At 55.7% G+C, this 16,356-nt stretch overlaps 4 protein-coding genes across 4 annotated transcripts; 1 reads left to right on the top strand and 3 right to left on the bottom strand.

The window, feature by feature from the left end:
- Positions 1-434: 434 nt before the first annotated feature.
- On the bottom strand, positions 435-3,746 carry NCS54_00534900 (Rab-GAP TBC domain-containing protein; the record flags this gene model as incomplete). Its single annotated transcript, XM_053150860.1, has 3 exons — positions 435-806; positions 863-1,946; positions 2,023-3,746. The coding sequence occupies 3 exons, from the start codon at positions 3,744-3,746 to the stop codon at positions 435-437; spliced, it is 3,180 nt and encodes a 1,059-aa protein (XP_053006835.1).
- A 4,865-nt stretch (positions 3,747-8,611) lies between these two features.
- NCS54_00534800 (Dilute domain-containing protein) lies at positions 8,612-11,268 on the bottom strand (the record flags this gene model as incomplete). The annotated part of the gene is made up of 4 exons (XM_053150859.1): positions 8,612-10,129; positions 10,185-10,586; positions 10,637-11,013; positions 11,118-11,268. The coding sequence occupies 4 exons, from the start codon at positions 11,266-11,268 to the stop codon at positions 8,612-8,614; spliced, it is 2,448 nt and encodes an 815-aa protein (XP_053006834.1).
- Positions 11,269-11,812: 544 nt separating this feature from the next.
- Positions 11,813-12,954, bottom strand: NCS54_00534700 (Allantoicase; the record flags this gene model as incomplete). Its single annotated transcript, XM_053150858.1, has 2 exons — positions 11,813-12,792; positions 12,852-12,954. 2 exons carry the CDS (start codon positions 12,952-12,954, stop codon positions 11,813-11,815), a joined length of 1,083 nt encoding a protein of 360 aa, XP_053006833.1.
- Positions 12,955-14,086: 1,132 nt separating this feature from the next.
- On the top strand, positions 14,087-14,909 carry NCS54_00534600 (Hypothetical protein; the record flags this gene model as incomplete). Its single annotated transcript, XM_053150857.1, has 2 exons — positions 14,087-14,234; positions 14,296-14,909. The coding sequence occupies 2 exons, from the start codon at positions 14,087-14,089 to the stop codon at positions 14,907-14,909; spliced, it is 762 nt and encodes a 253-aa protein (XP_053006832.1).
- Between the last annotated feature and the right edge of the window lie 1,447 nt (positions 14,910-16,356).

Here is a 16,356-nt window from a genome sequence, read left to right as displayed (position 1 = left end):
ATCCCATCCCGTAGCTTACGATCCCATCCTATCCCATCCCATCCCATCCCAAGCCTCATAACCCTCAAAGCAGACAATAAAGCAAAGCAGTGCCAGGAGGGGGTATATAGAATTAGCTTCCATGGCTCCAAACGCTATCGACCACCAAAACAGATAACTCCTTCTTCTTTTTCTGTATCCATGACGTCTCGTATGCCATGGACCAGCGTACAAAGGAAAGGTTGGGCCTCGTTTAGGCATGTGGTTCCTCAGAGGCCGGAGCTTGAGGAGGGGTATCGAGCGGCTCGCAAAGCAGACAAAAAAGCACCCTGCTGGGTATCGTGACACCGCTCCGTGCAAATTACAAAGGGGATAAAGCTCAAAGAACAAAAGGAAGAAGGTTTATGACAAAGGAGAGAGTCCTCGTTGGACCAGAGTCATGGCAGCAAGGCTAGCTACGCCTTCTTTTTGCCGTGGTGTTGTTTGTATTCCGCCTTGACCACTTTCATGAGCAAGTCTTCATCCTTGATGGGTATAGATGACGTCAACGCCTTCATGGCGTTCTCGAATTCCGCGTCTAGCAGAACCTCCCGCAAGGCTTGAGCCAATGCCGCACTTGTAGCATGCAAGACATCGTATTCACCTGATGAGGGAGGATTGGTTCCGGGCTTTCGGGGCGCCGTCGAGTCGCTTGATGCAGACGTGTCGTCGCCCAATAGGAGAAAGACATCCCATACTCGTAGCTGCGCTGGGAAAGGGACGGAAAGGTTAAATAGAGTAAGGTACCAGCGCGTACCGTATGCCGTGGTATCGATGCAGAGCTCGACCTGAAATCGTTAGCGCCGGCCAACGGCGTCACCAAAGAGCAATAGACTCTACTCACCAGCTTACTTGCGACTTCTTTGTTAAGCCAGTTGGTACTGAAGTCGCTCATCGCAGCCATGAGCTCCTCAAAGCCAGGGCGGTAGAGACGTGCAAGCCCACGCAGCTGCCACATTCGCACCAGCATGACAAAGCACTTCTCCTCATCAAAGTAGCACAGCAGCGTCGCCGCCAGCGATGCCATGCCTTGTACGTAGCCCGTCTCGGGGAAATATATCGAGATGGCGTGAAGGACACGGAATAGCAGTCGTTGACCGCCTCGGTAACGCCGTCGAAACATGATATGGCGGCTGATTGTCCGAGGCACGTCCAGGTCAATCTGGACATCGTCCGGCGAGCTCCGTAGCTGTAACCGATGAAACTCGGCCACGATCCGATCCTCTGCGGTCGAGTCTTGGTGTTCCCTGGCGCTGGTGGCCATGAAGGACCACCACGCCGCTCCCCGCCATCGATCGGGGATACCCTTCCACGTTCTCTCGATGAGTTTCGGGTTCTTGGAGTCAAACTCAAACTCCATGCCTTGGCCTTCGCTGCCTTTGCGGACGACCTTGGCCATTTTCCTCCACTTTTCTGACCTCTCCCATTCCTTGCGCTTCATCACCTCCGTCAACTTCTCGGCCTGAATCTCGTCGACAATATCTTGGAGGCTTGGCGCTTGGTTGAGCATATCCCCCGCTTCGTCCATCCATCGCCTGTCGCGGTTATGGGGCAACAGGTTGCTGGCCTGACGAATGACGGATCGGGACGACCGAAGCGACGTTGACAGCGATAGTTCAGATGTCTGTGTGTTCAGCGACCTGGCAGAGACCTTCCTCGTTGGGGTACGCCGACCGCTGAGTGTTGACGATATACCATATGCATCTCGCTTCAGTAATACGTTACGTCTTCTAGGCGAGCCGGATGCAGATCTGGTCTCTGTCGGGGTGCCGATTCTTGGTGGGGGCACAGTAATGAATCCGTATCGGTCAACGTGGGCGCCCTCAAGATCACACCAATCCTCGAGTCCACCAGGCGTCTCAAAGCGCGGGGAAAAAGTACTTCCAGACGCGGGCATTTGCCAGGCTGGAGAAAGGCGACCGCGAACACTACACAATGGGGAGGCGAGTTAGCATTGCTACAGTCCGAGATGAACAAAGTTGGGACGTCAAAGGAAAACCATACGGGTCAAGTTCATTCTCCTCGGATGGGACCTCGGGAGTCGGTTCGAGACGCTCGCAGTACGAGCGCCTCTTGCCGGGCTCACCGCGGGAACCATCGCCAACAGTATAGAGCGATCTCACCTTTTGAGATTCCTTCTCCACGTCGGCGGCCAAGACGCGAATGTCGGGGGGCGACATCTGACCCTGAGGGGAACCCCTCCTATCCGATTTATTCATGTCGTTGGACTCGTCGCTGGGTCGAGGAAGAGACTGTGACACGGGCGTCGTAGGAGTGGCAACCCGAGTCGGCGTTGTGGGAGAAGTGAGGGAGGGAGCGGTTGGTGTTGTGGGAGTGGCGCGTCCATCGTTGTCGATAGCAGTTTTTGTGGTCGCGGGGGAGGGATCAAGTGACTTGTTGTCTTGGTCGACAGCGCCGTCGAGGGCGATAATATCCTGAGCACCAAACATGATGCTACCGCGGTTGGAGAAGGTGACAGAGTTCATGAAGCCATCATCAAGAAGACTATCACAGGGGATGGAGACGTCGAGGGGGAGGAAGGGGAGATCGCAATCAGATGAAATGGTCCCCGCCGAGGTGGTAGTGCTATTAGTGGAGGACCGGGATCTGTGCCAAAAACGGGAAGAGCCCTTGGGGGACCACGATGGCGCCTGCTTGGGCCCAGCCATAGCGGTCTCAGTGGCTGTAGCGTTGGCGGTAGCGCTGGCCGTAGTGCCAGGGGCAGCGGCAGCGGTGGACGTGGTGGTGCCGGTCGGGGCGCTCGAGTCGCTGGAGGTGCTGGAGACCGGGGTGGAGGAGCCCCGCCACAGGGGCTGCATTGGCGTGCTGAGCATCTGTGATAGGCTCTTCTTGCCAAGACGCTGCCCTGACCGCAAACTGAGGCTCTTGACGAATTTGCGGGGGGAGGTGGAAAAAGAAGAACGCGGTGAGGATGAAGTCGAAGGAGGAGGGGGAGCAGGAGGATAGGAGCTCGAGGTAGCAGCCGGAGCAGGGCACGACGGGGAAGAAGGGATTTTGGCTGACTTGGAGAAGGGAATGGGGATAGGAAGAGCCCTGCTGGCCCGAGTGGGTGTTGCAGGATGCGAGTGGGACGCCGGCGGTGGAGGAGGCGGCGTGGTGCAGCCAGCGTTGGACACGACAGACGATGCGGCGCTGGACACCGATTCTAGAGGAGCGGTGATGCTATTCTGGTCCACGAATGGATCATCCATGTGCCGCACCGTCGTACTGGGCCGCGACACAGCCGACGCCGCCAGAGACGAGACTGAAGATGGCACCACAGCGATGCTACCGCAAGCCTGCTCGCACAGCGAGTCCGCAAAGTCGTCCTCGTCCTCCTCTTCGTGGATGGTCGAGGTGGAATTAGCCCTGGCAACTCCCGAGTCCCGCTTCCACTCCTCCGATGCCGAGACAGGGGACGTCCGGGGAGACGGTGAAGATGAAGCCGTGCCTCGCAGAGCCGGGTGCTCCTCGGTCGGCGGAGCGATGCTCCCCGGAGGCGGAACAACGACAGGACGGTGGTAGGAGCTGTGGAAGGAGCTGTGGGACGAGGCCGACGAAGATGAAGGCCGACGCGAGGGTCGGGCGGGATTCCGCGAGATGATTGGGATCGGAGGCTCTGCCGGGACAGTCTTCTCGTATCGCATGCCCACTAGGCTTGCGTCGTATCTCAAGCTGGCTCGGCGCTCCGTGGGGTACCGCGCATTTCCAAATTTGGGCGGCAACATGGCGTTTATTTGGTCGAGTTTGACAATGGCGCTATTAAGGTAGAGATCGAGTCACCCGCACCAAGTGTCTGTGTGTGGCTGTCGGTCGTCAACGAGGCGGCAACCTTTTTTCTTATTGTGTGATGTTTGTCAGTGAGACCCCGGCAGGGAGGGAGGTCGAGTGAGAGAAGCAGATGCAAGGGAGCAGTGCTATGCCGGGGAACACAAACACCAAAGCCCGAAGCTTGGGGTAAGTGAGGGAGCTGGGGCAGAAAGACCAGGAGAGGAACCTGGGCAAAGGGGGGAGGGCCAACGGAGGATGTTATAGAGGAACAACGGACAGGTCGTTCTCTGGACCAGGCGTTCGGGAACCAAGAAGGAATCCAAGGGAGAGGCTTCGAGTGTCTCTGACGTCGATGACGCCTTGTCAAGGGAGAAGAAAAACCCCCTCCAGACTGAGACTGTCGACTCTCAAAAATCGCTGGGGTCCCAAGCTGGCAGCCTCGACCAAGGGCAAAGTCCCCAAGTCTTAGACTTTGGCTGGATAGGATGAGACAGGGCAATCTCGCAGATCCGAACAAGCGAAGCAGCCGTGCAAAGATTCAGGTGTGTTGGGCAAGAGCCAAGAATTGGTTGATAATAGCGGCGGTAGTGGTGAGTCGAAAGGCGGGCAAAACATTGAACGATGGATACTAAACACTCGACCGCTAAATTGCTTTCCAGGATGAGACTGGAAGTGAAGATGGAAGCGAGACACGGGATCCGAAGGTCGAGTCGGTCTGAGCTGAGGCCAAGAGTGAGAGGGCCGGGTCGAGGTTGAAGAGGAAGGCACGAGGTTGAGTGAGACTCAAGAAGACGGACGATCCAAAGCGCGCGGTCGCCGTGCGTTCCTTATACATATAACTACAAACGCACACACACACGCACGCACACGCATCTACAGCTTTTTAGCTCAGGATTTACGTCCAGGGCCACCAAGTGACCGAGCAGGCCGGTCAAACGCACGCAGACTCACAGTGAGTGAGAAAAAAACGACATAATTTTTTACCCATCCAGCGACAGCCACATCATCCACCGGCCTCCCGTTGGTCGAGGCACGTCCCCGTTACTCCATAGATCCAGGTGGACCGGCCCAGCAGGATCGGAAGTGGAAGCGAGGATGCAAAAGACGCACGAGGCGGCGAGACGGTGAAAACCCTCTGGCTCGATCTGGATGGCCGCTATCCACACCGCAACGCAGCTGGCAGCCTGCACCCGCACTAGGCCAGCCAGGGCTCCTCATCCAAGACGACGACGACGCTGGCCCGAGGTGAGGACGCCTAACAACTCATCAACGTCTCGTCACGCACGTACGGTCTGGTCTTGCTTGTACTGTACCTGACGCATCACGCGCACGCACCAGGGCCGGGGCCAAGGTCAGGCCAGACTTGGGTTCAGGTACCTATGGTCTCTCAGTGGACATTCTGAGGAATACCCATTCATCACGGCTCTCTCCCTCTTGCACAATCTACGTGAGGCATACCATCGGCCAAACGCATTGCAACCCTTCCTGCGCAATCATGCAGCTAAGAAGGCTGTTTAGGTGCGGGAGAGCGCCGCCGGTAACGTCCAGTCCACCCAACCAAAAAGCATGTGAGGAACCGGACCAGTCGATAGCCTTCCCCAAGGTGCCTCCATCCGTTCCCCGGATGGATAGAGTTAAGAGGCTTTCAGATGATGGGGGGATTTTCCGTCCTGTTTCCTTTTCCTCATCTCAATCGGATCTGGTGAGACACACACCGTTACCCAGCCCAGTGTCATTCATTCAGCCAGACCAGGCTTTTGCCAAAGCTTGTTGCATTCCTGGCTGCAAGGGGGTGACCAAGACGAGGACAAAGACAACAAGAAGAACCTCTCGAAGCCAGGCAGGGTGGAGCTTGGATGTCCGCCTCGGCCCTAGGGCTCCCCGGCCTTGGCTTGGTCATCCAAGGCCAAGGCAGGCCGGGCTCAGAAGCCTGTTCTTTGACAAGTTGACAAGTCGAGCACAACGGTCTCTGACTGGTGGACGGGACGGGTCTGGGAGAGTTTTGTGACCTATCACACTCAGCCAATCGCCAATGTGTGGACCATCCCAGATACCGACAGGGGTTCTGGACGATAGGGCCATGCCTCTTTGCGACCACGTAGGGCAGGGCGGGACACACACGCAGGGGAGCGAACCTAGGTTGGCTAGGCAGGGCATGGGTCTGCAAGGTACCCGCGACCCAACCCAGAACAACTAAGACCAAGACAGACGCAGACACGGGCACAGCCAGAGACAGGACAGACACTTCAGGGCAGGACAGGGCAAGGCTCAGGGACACCCGGCTATGAGACACCAACCAGCATCTCGACAATCAAAAACAGTGCTGGGTTGGGCTGCCCTGCCCTGCCCTGGGCTGAGCTGGACTGAACTGGATTGCCATCTCACCACGCTCGCATTGTTTGCGCGCATTTCCACGATCCGGACCCCTTATTCAAAACAAATCCTTCTACAGAGTAGATTCTCTCTCAATTCACCCATGCTCACCCTCACCGGCCAGCACCCGTCATCAGCCACCTCACCATACAGAAAGTCTACTTGCGGCTCAGGCTGGCTTACTAAAAGCAGCATCTGGAGAAAACCACGCAAACACGATACGATACGACTCAGGAAAGCCGCTTCTCGGGGACTTAGGATAACGCTCCCGCCACCATTGATTGAATCAGGTTCCTTCCGTCGAGTCCGGATTCTGCCTGGTAGTCCCAAATCTTGGACAATACGACCCGGATCAAACTTTGTTTTTCCCGAGACGTGGTTCATCACCAACTCGCCCGTCATCTTGCGCCGCGTCTTGCCATGATTGTCGAGGCGCGATGCTGACTGCGTCCTGCCCGGTTCTTTGTGGCTGCTTCGGCATGCCTCTTCTCGGACCGATCTTGATGCCAGAGTCCGTCATCTTCTTGTCACTTTTTCAAATCTCGAAACAAAAGCTTCTATTACGCCCCCCTCACTAATTAATTCCTTTGTCCTCAACGATACCCCCTGACCAGCTGGTCTAATCATGTATCACTTTGATCAGCGCCCACCTCGAGCAAACCTTAAAGGACTGCTCCCCCTTGCTACTCAACAGACCTGAACTCTCTTTCCTTCTTTCATTGATAGGTATCAGATCAGAGAGATCTGGCCCCGGCAGAGAAAGCCGAGACACGGGCAGTCTGGCCTCGCATGCCTGTCTCAGCCATTCCCACGACAGGACGCGGTGATGGTTGGTGAGCTCCGCGCATGCCCTGGTTGATCTACCCGTCTCCCGAACCTAGCGAAGCTTCCCTGCTTGGATCCGAACCAGGATCATCGTCTGCCCTGGTCAGCTTAGCTAGGTATGGACGGAGAGGACCGAAAACACAGTAAAAGTGAAATGGACGAAATGAATGAAACTCTGAAGGAGCAAAGGCTCATCCTCGAGAAGGGGTCTATCCATGGCAGGTTGGCCACACTTGAGCCACAGGAGAGAGAGCACAAAACACTAAGGACGGGGAAAACCCGCGGCCGGCCACTTCTCGCGTGGCCACCCATGCCTCTCTGTCTCCCTCCGTTGGGCTCCCGCAGTCCACGTTTCCCACAGACCATGCCGGGACCCTCCCTTCCGCCCCCGGCCCTGGTGTGCCAACTCATCCCGACATCCACCCGGAGCCCAGCCCGTTGAGCCTCCCCCCTGCTGCTTTCACCCTTTTTGCATCCTCCTCCGCGTTCGTCTCCTTCTTTTCATCGCGTGGTAGTGGAGACCCTAATGCCCGGAGTCGGGATGGCGGCGGTGAGATCTTCCTTCAGTCCTTCTATTGCTTCCTCCTCCCCCGGGAACAAACGGATCAGGTCTGTCGAGCAAGGACCAGGGAAGACCAGTGCATCGGCTCCCTGGTGTGTACAGATGTAGGGCACGAACAACGCACAATGGCACGCTGCGGGAAGCAGAAAACTAGCATCTGCACCGCGGCCGTTGGGACACGGGGCAAGGGGGAGACAAGAAAAAAGTTTACTCCTCCGGCCGCACACGGCGTGCCAGCTGTTGAGTGCATGCAGCAACTAGTCGACACCGCGTCTTTCTGGTGGATACGCGATCCTTGCTAGGGTATCCTAGGCCCACTGAGCTTGAGCTGCTTGCTCCAAGGTTGTTGCTCAATTGCTGTGTCCGTCGACTCCCTTCCGCCTCAGGCTTGGCCTAGCTACGCGGGCCAGAAGCAATCTAGGAATAGTATCAATGAGGGTTTGAGGCGGACGGAGCCAAGGCGCCAGCTTGGCTTGTCAATGCTCTGCGATACGGGACGAAAACGGGCAATTGAAACATGGGGATTTTCAGATTTCCACCTCGACAACTCCATACGCCTGAGCCGAGCTATACAATCTCGCGCTAACTCTACCTCGCTTCTTCTCTCCTCTCGCCTCGCTCGTCTGCCTTTCCCGGCCGTCTGTCCAATGCCCCCGGATATTGGCGCTCTCTTCCTCCCCCCGTGGTCCTGGCCACCTCGACAATACGGGCGCATATGTGTGTGTGTGGTGTGTGCCCGCCACCTCGGGATGGCTGGCCAAGCCTCTCCCCCGCTGCCAACGCTCCTCTTGTCCCTTGCAGCTTGCATCGCAAATTTTCAACCTCATCGAATCGAATCACCGGGGGGCCTGATACTCGCACGCTGGCCCGTGTGGGGGTTTCTGCTTCGTAGACCCTGCTCTTTCGCTTCTCCTATCTCGACTCGGTGTCGAGGAACAGCGCCCAAGAACTCTCCCTGGTGCAGGCCAGTAGACCCCCGGCGGTCCCCTCCCCCCTTGGGCCCTCGAGCGTCTCGCTGGATAGCCCCTTGAGCCTATAATGACCGTGGCCCATGTCTTCCTTTCAGACTTCCTCATTCTCCCAGTCCGCCTCTCCAAACATGGGACCCTTGCGAGTGCCCCCGCTCACCTCCAGCTTTTCCAGGAACTCGGGCGGCACCGTTGGAATGTACTTGCGCTCCCGCTCACGGTTCACTCCTCCAAATCCAGCGCCATATGTCACGAGCATGTCGGTCACTGAGGGCAGCGTAAAGGGCAACATCAGGGCAGGATCCAGAAGCAAGTGCTCAGGCGCATCGTCGTCGTCGGACCATTCGTCCTCGGGAGGGCTCGCAGCGCTCCCAGGAGTCTCGAGATGATTGCCGTTTGACCGATTCTTGACGGGTGTCACCGGGCTGCTGTCCTGACCCGACCGCTGCGGTGACGCCATTCCACTGCGTCGCCGCTCTCGCTTAAGTGCTGCCTCCTTTTGAATGGCGATGAGATACTTCATGGCGCTCTTGGGCAGCCCCTTTTCGCCCACCTCTGGCCTGTAGTGATTGGCTGCATGGATGAGCTGTTGTGGACTGAGCCGCTTGAGCTGCTGGAGTGTACCCACCAGCGCCTCCAGGTCATCGGCGTCGAGCGACGAGAAGCACTGGAGCCACTGCAGCAGCTGGATCACAGGTGCCAGGTGTCTTCGGGCCGCGTCAATGGTGGTCTCTCCAGACGAACGCATGTCGCTTCCCTCGTAGTGGTCTGCTTGCCTGTTGTTTGTCCGTGCCCAATCCTCCAATATTGAAATATTCATGCGGATCTGCATGGCTTTTGTTCTGGCCAGATACTTGCGGTTCGACATGATGCGATTGAAAAGCTCTGCTCCGATCCAGTAGAGCAATTGCGAGATAATTTGGGCCGAGATGACTGAGTGGATGTCATAAAGGTCGAGCACAAAGAGAGTCGATGAGAGTAGGGAAGTGACGTTTCTAGGAGCTGGCTTCGCCCGCTGCTTGGGCGAGGGAGGCCGGAAACGCTTCTCAATGGGCTCTTCTTTGACCTGAGCCTTTCGCTTGAACAGCTTCCACTCGTTTTGGAATGTGATGTCCTCGAATCCAGGAATGGTTTCATGATCCAACATGGCCACGTCCAATACCTTGTCCAGACGCCTCTCAGCATCTCGCACGATGAGAATGAAGATCTCGTTGATGAGCTCAGCGAGCTGGGCTTGGAACTCGGCCGTCGCATGGAAGAGGCCAGCATCCTTTTTGAGGTAGTGAAGCAGGAGGGTAGCGTTAGAGATCCAGAATGCCAGAATGGTCATATCCCACTGACACCTCTCAACGACGTCATTGATATAGTCCATGGCTGAGACGAGGAGTCGTTCAAGCAGCTCCCGGCTCGAATGGTAATGGGCATATCGGGCGCTCAGGAATATCATGTTTGCCGGAACAGGTTTTTGCGACGGCGATCTCTGAGGCGTCATCTTGGTGATGATTATATCGAGTATCCGGTCGAGTTCGTGCTCCTGGAAGACGAACATTTGGTCATGGAGGCAGCGGTTCCAATCAAACTCCTGCTGTTCCTCCTCGAATTCATCTACTGGCTGAAGAAATGCGGTCAGTAAGATTGTGTAAACAATTTGCAGGATTAGTTCTCACCTCGGGCTGATCATCCATGCCCACGTTTCCCAGATCAACTTCGAGGTCTCGGGCACTCTCCATCATCAGCCGCCTTCGCATCTCATTCTCGGCCATCTCCTCCTCGAACCGATCCTGTGTAAAGCCAGGGCTGTAAAAGTCATCTGTGACGCCAGCGCTTCCAATATTGTAGCCATTATCGTGGAGGTAATACGACATCTCGCTGTCTGGGGGGACAAAGTCGAATGCTGTTCGACCGGATGACGTCTTTTGATCTGAGGAGGCATTGTTGTCGAGGAGGAGTTTCGCGATGCCCTTGTGTCGGTTTGTCATGGCCCACATGAGAGCTGTCCATTGATTACGATCCTGCTTGTTGACGTCGGCGCCCGCCTCGATCAGTGCCTGCACTACGGGTTCGTGGCCCTGTTCGTCATGTTAGCGACCTGAGGTTCAGTGTGTCCGGGGAAACCAACAAAGCAGCTCGCATAGATGAGCGGCGGTGTTCCGTCTTCGTCCTCGGCGTTTATATCGACATACTCCTTTGCCTTGCCATTCAATAGCTTCCCGATCCTCTCGACATCACCGTTGCTGGCAGCCATGTTGAGGGCTTTTTGGAGCTTCTCCTTCTTCTCAGAGTCTGGTAGCTTTTCGTCATTCACAATCTCATCCTCGTCTTCAAACCCCGAACCAGACTGGTGGGCAGCCTGAGCGGCCAGCATCTCCATGAGTCGCGTGTCGCTATCCTTGGGCCCCTTTGTGACATTGTCGTCGTAGTCGGGGTCGTTGAGCGACAGGTTTCCAAAGTTGAGGGGTTTCGCCAGGGCTGGCGTGGTGAGGAACTGGGACTGGCCTGTTACGGCGTCGTCAGTGACGTGTTGGGCAATAGAGGGAGCCCAGCCCGCGCATGTTTCAGTCAAGTGCGCGGGTGGCGATGGTAATGGTGATGCGACGGACCTTGCCAGCCATCGTACATCTCGGTCTCGGTGACGAGATGCTCGTTTGGCACATGTCGCCTGTCGTCGAGGGACGTGGGGAGGTCGGAGGGGAGGGCTCGAGGCTTGTTGTCGGGCAGGCCGTCGGGGCCGAGAGAGTCCCCTAGATCCATGGCGGAGGGAGGGGCAACGCCAGATGCCGCAGATGGCTCATGGGAATTTGGAGGGAGTCGCTTCGGAGGATGAATTTCGCATACGGTGTGTGAATAGGTCTGCGCTGCGTGTTTGAACCGAGTTGCCGCTGTTGGGCGGGGAGATGTCGTTGGGCGCTACGAACTGATGCCTTGTGGTTGTGTTGATATCGTGCGAGGTGTCGTGGAGGGCAACCTACCCACTTGTCCCTGATGAGACTGGAAGCTCTGGAGAAACCGTCATCCGTCCCGGGGGGGGCAGTTGCTCCATGAACACAGCCACAGACGGTCCGGGTGCTTTGACTCTAGGTGGCCCCAACATGGAACTTACCCACTGAACGACGCTGGAATATTCTCTTGCGTCAACGAGATTACTTTTGCAGACATGAATTGTTTGAGATTGAGTAGTCTTCTCACTGCATAATATACTAACAAATATTCATTTCATTTTCATCATCAACACTTGTTTAACTGTGTTTGCATTGATTTCTATACAAGTTGGGCTCCCAATATTAAGTTAGGTACCCTAGACAGCTCGCTTGCCAAATGCGCGCAATCGCTTCACTCCGCCGTCGGGGATCATGATAAGCTTGACATGGGTGACCAGACGGTCCTTCTCCTTGTCGGCGCTTGCGAACTCGTGCTCCTGATCCGGCCCCGTCTTGCTCGGAGGCACAAACTCCCGCCAAGCTACGGCGTCGGCCACAGGGTCTCCGTGGCCCGTCCACTCGCAGCCCTCGATGGCCACCTTTTGAGGGTAGTTGCCCCTGAAGTGCGCCGTGTCTACTACGAACCTCTCGATGTAGCCCGGAGCTCCGAGCTTGATGATGGCGAAGTCGGTGTGGCCCTTGGCCCGCGATCGAGCCGTCTCCCAACCATCACCCATGTCCTTACCACGGCCGGGCAGCAGTAGGTTGTCCTTGTTGCCGAAGTGCTGGTCGCTGCATGACACGGCGAGACCGCCGTTCTGAGCCGCCGCAAGGTCGAAGATGGCGTCCTTGTCGTCGGGGAAGACGGGGACAGCGTGGCCGAAGAGCCGGAACCGCGCAATGCCGCCGTCGGGGTACATGTTGAGCCTCACGTGGGTGTACTGCTTCTGCGTGGGCGTCTTGAGCTTCCAGCCGAACCGCTCCGAGGGACCGCACTCTTGCACGCCGAGGATGGTCTCCCACTTGCCCCGGCCGCCCTTCCACGACGCAACCTCATCGTCGTCCTGGCTGAAGCATCCCTCGACCGAGATGGCGGGGGCGTGGTTGCCGTTGAAGAAGGCCGTGTCGACCTCGATACCCTCAATGGTGCCCGAGGCGACGCCCAGTCTGATAACGACGTAGTCGAAAGGCTCCGAGTTGTGTCTCCGGGTCTCCCAGCCGTCGTACCAGGCGCCTGTGAAGACCATCTTGCCCTGCTGCCGGATGGGGGCCTTTGGGTTCAAGAGATTGGCGGCTTCGCAGAACCATTGGTCTGAGAAGCCGAGGACCTTGCCACCGAGGGCACTGGAGATGAGGTCTGCATTCCACGTTTAGCATGAAAGATTGAGCGGTGCGACATATCACGAGGGGTCTCACCAATGCATGTCGTGCGGAACGTCTTGTCAATGTCATTGGCGGCAACGGACTGCGTCTCGACGGTATCGAGCTTGTACTCGATCTCGTCGGCGATGGAAGCCATGATTGGTAGTGAAAGGAAAGGAGAGGTATGATGATATGATGCAGATGCTCTGACTCGGGGAGTGAGTGAGATTCGTCGGGAAACAGAGGGATCGTCCTATCTATTTAACTCTCACCTAGCCTCGTTGGGTCGGCCAGTTCCGATGCGCCCACTGCCGCTGCGGGACGAGGAAAATCAGGCCAATCTTGATGATGGGCTAACTGTCATTGCCTGCTGCTCCTCCGAGTTCTTTCTATTGGGCGCCACGGCAAATGTTCTGATTGACAACAGATTCCCGTCTACGCGTCTGGGCCCAGAGCGGCAAACGGTTAGACGCAAGAGGTGCTTGCCCGCCGGCGGCCCAGCGCTGGCAGCTCTGAGCTCCTTTCGCGGCGATAGTCCGGCCGGCCGGGCCACGGCCGAGTGGAGGGGCGGGCTTGGCCGGCGAGTTCTCGGAGCTCATAGCCAACCAGGGAAGCTCCTTTGCGCGGGTCCAGGTTGGGGGGAACGGATAAAGCTCTTATCGATAGCCTAGGGTCGGTGAGCGATGGAGCTCTTTTGCTCGATCATATCGAGTAATAGATTCTGATTTCCCCCTCACTTCTCCTCCCCGCGTAACCCCAGCTTCGGCACTTTTTATATTCCCCGGGATAACGAGAATTTTTTTTTTTCACTGTCCCTGACGCGATTGCAAGGCGACATGGTGGAATTGCCGTTTTTATCACTGAAAAGCATGACTACCCCGCGCGGTTCGTGAGTGTTTATAAAAAGGCGGCTTCTGATAGGTCAGACTCGAGACAGCCATTCATTGACGTCAACGTCAATCTTGTAATCAGCCATGTAAGGCAGGTAGCAACAGCCTCTTTGTAGGTCCAGAGACATTGTGCATTCGTAATCAATCTAGACTCGTCCCTTTCTCCCTTCATCTACGTCAGGACATCCGCGCCTTGCTCTCGATCGCAGGCAGTAGATGACTTCAAAGTGAATCGTATTAACTCTTCAAGCTTTGACAAGACAGCTCTTTTAGCTATTTCTCTTCTTTCTGGTTCCGCCTGCGCCGCCCTGCCGAGAACCTTGAGCATCACCAAACGTTAAAAAAGACACGTTGTTGACGACACGACACTTCTCTGGATACGCGCAGCGGCTTAAAAAGATGGCGAGTGCCACAGGTATACCGGAGCAATTCCCTTCGGACGCCGAAATCAATGGCGCGGCAGCTCGCGAGACTGAACCGCTCCTTGGCCGACCTGGCGATGCTGCACAAGAAGACGGCGTCCCAATGATTAGAAATCTGGTCCTCGGTAGGCGTCGCTATCCCTCCGGCTACATCATCTTCTAGAGCTAATCATGCTGTTTCGCCAGGCACTGGCATCCTTGCCCAGCTCGGCATCGTGCTGCTGGTTGCGCTCATCTGGGCCAGCGTCCTCACCAAGCCATTGATCCTGTTCTCAGCGCACCCGCTTCTGCAGTCCCTCGCGATCCTCACGCTGGCCCAGTCCGTTCTGAGCCTGCAGCCCACGCACACGGCCGAGCAGAAGCGCATCGGCCAGCGCATCCACGCCATCCTCAACCTGATCGCCTTCCTCCTCCTGGTGGCGGGTGTCACCATCATCGAGTACAACAAGTTCGCAAACAATGGCGATCACTTCCACTCAGTTCACGGCTACCTGGGCGTCATCACCTCCATCGTCCTGCTACTCCAGTACGCCGTGGGCTTCACCATGTGGGCGACTCCCCAGCTCTACGGCGGCGAACACCAGGCCAAGGCCATCTGGAAGTATCACCGCTGGAGCGGCTACGCCATCTTCACCCTGCTCCTCGTCACCGTCGTCGCCGCTGTCGAGACAGACTACAACAAGAATGTCCTCAAGCTCAAGCTCTGGGCTACCATCCTCTTGGCTGCCCTGACGCTGATTGGTGTTTTGCCCCGAATCCAAAAGCAGAAGCTTGGGTTCAAGGCCCCAAACCAGGCTTGATTTGAGGTTTTGGGCTCTGCGAAGAGAAACAGGAGCTGGCATCGGTAGGATGGATACATCTCAGAAACAAGGGTTGAACTGCGGTTGGAGTTTTGCTCTTATTCTGGCGTTGGAAGATTATCGGCTGCGCAATGGCCTTTGCATTGTTTCCCCCCTGTCTTTGGCAAAGTGCTTGATCTGTTTGAAGGGAATAGACAAGATTGCAAGACCTCTTATCATAGTATTGTTCGATCCTCGCTTCTCTCATCTTTGAACAGTTGTGCCTAAAGTGCTTTGTTTTCGTGGTTACTTCTTAACATTCTATTGCTTGAATTTGTCACCGTCTTTCTTGGATGAATATGCGGGAACTGAGCCCAATGTCAAATTTACTCTGACGAGCTAAGATACTAGTCATTTACTGCTCATCACAGTTCGTCATCTACGAATCAGGGCTAAAGACAAATACAGGCTGCGACAAAACATAGAGGGTATCTTGAGGTTGGTTGAGAATTCGCGAGTCATCCTCCAACTACCCCTGGGAAAGCTAATCAAGCCTCCAGGCGGACCAAGATAATGAGAATGGTCGATTGAAACTGTTGCTACATATAAAGATGGTCACTGGCTCACAGAATCTACTTGGCCAACGCGTGTCTGACTCTTGGGGATCGTAATCGTTATGGTGACTGGAGGACTGTCTGCCAAACCTCTATGTAGCAGGACTGACAGGTTTCTCCAGAGTGTCAAGCAAAATTTGCAGACAAGTCTCTGTACAGAGCCATTCATTCTCCAAACCTCCTTCTTGGGACTAGACGAGGGACAGAGAGGTCATATATGATCAATTGTCATGGATATTTGGAGCTTACCGCAGCTCCGACATGCCAACACATGATTCCCCCTAAATGACCAACCAATTTTTACTCGTGAGTACTGTGAAGTTATATCAAACTGAGGTTTCTAAGCCCGTGAGATCTTCACTGGGCCATTTAATCTGTCAAGTTGTTGTAGGCCAGGGGTCTCATACTTCCGTCTACTGCACCAGGATGCGGCAGCTTTGCGGCCATAAAATCGACATGTGGTACATCGAGAATATGCGCCGCAGCCCTTGACTGGATACAGGATAATTATAGGCCAAAAATACTCAACTAGATAGGTCGTTGAGAAGCTCTACTACTATGAGGCTCATGGAAGAGACGCGCGGGGTTCTACTACGAACCACGCCGGGATGAGGTTGCGATACCTACCACACATGTTCTATTTAGTGAATTTAAAGGACAACAAAAGTCTCAATTTTTGCTACAAAGATAAGAAGCTGGGGGTGTACTGAGAATATATGAGGACCCGTCAAGAAATTGGAAGTCCCCGTGAGGGATTCGGCAGCGAACTCCGTGCAGAAATTCCAAGTTTGTCTATGGATGTCATCATTTCATGTCAGTCCCCCCTTATGTACGGATGAGCTCCCAACAGACGC

This window comes from Fusarium falciforme, chromosome 4 (assembly GCF_026873545.1).
Source record: "Fusarium falciforme chromosome 4, complete sequence".
Taxonomy (NCBI): Eukaryota; Fungi; Ascomycota; class Sordariomycetes; order Hypocreales; family Nectriaceae; genus Fusarium; species Fusarium falciforme.
Note: the sequence above shows the minus strand (reverse complement) of the source record. Positions and strands in the feature narration are given on the sequence as shown.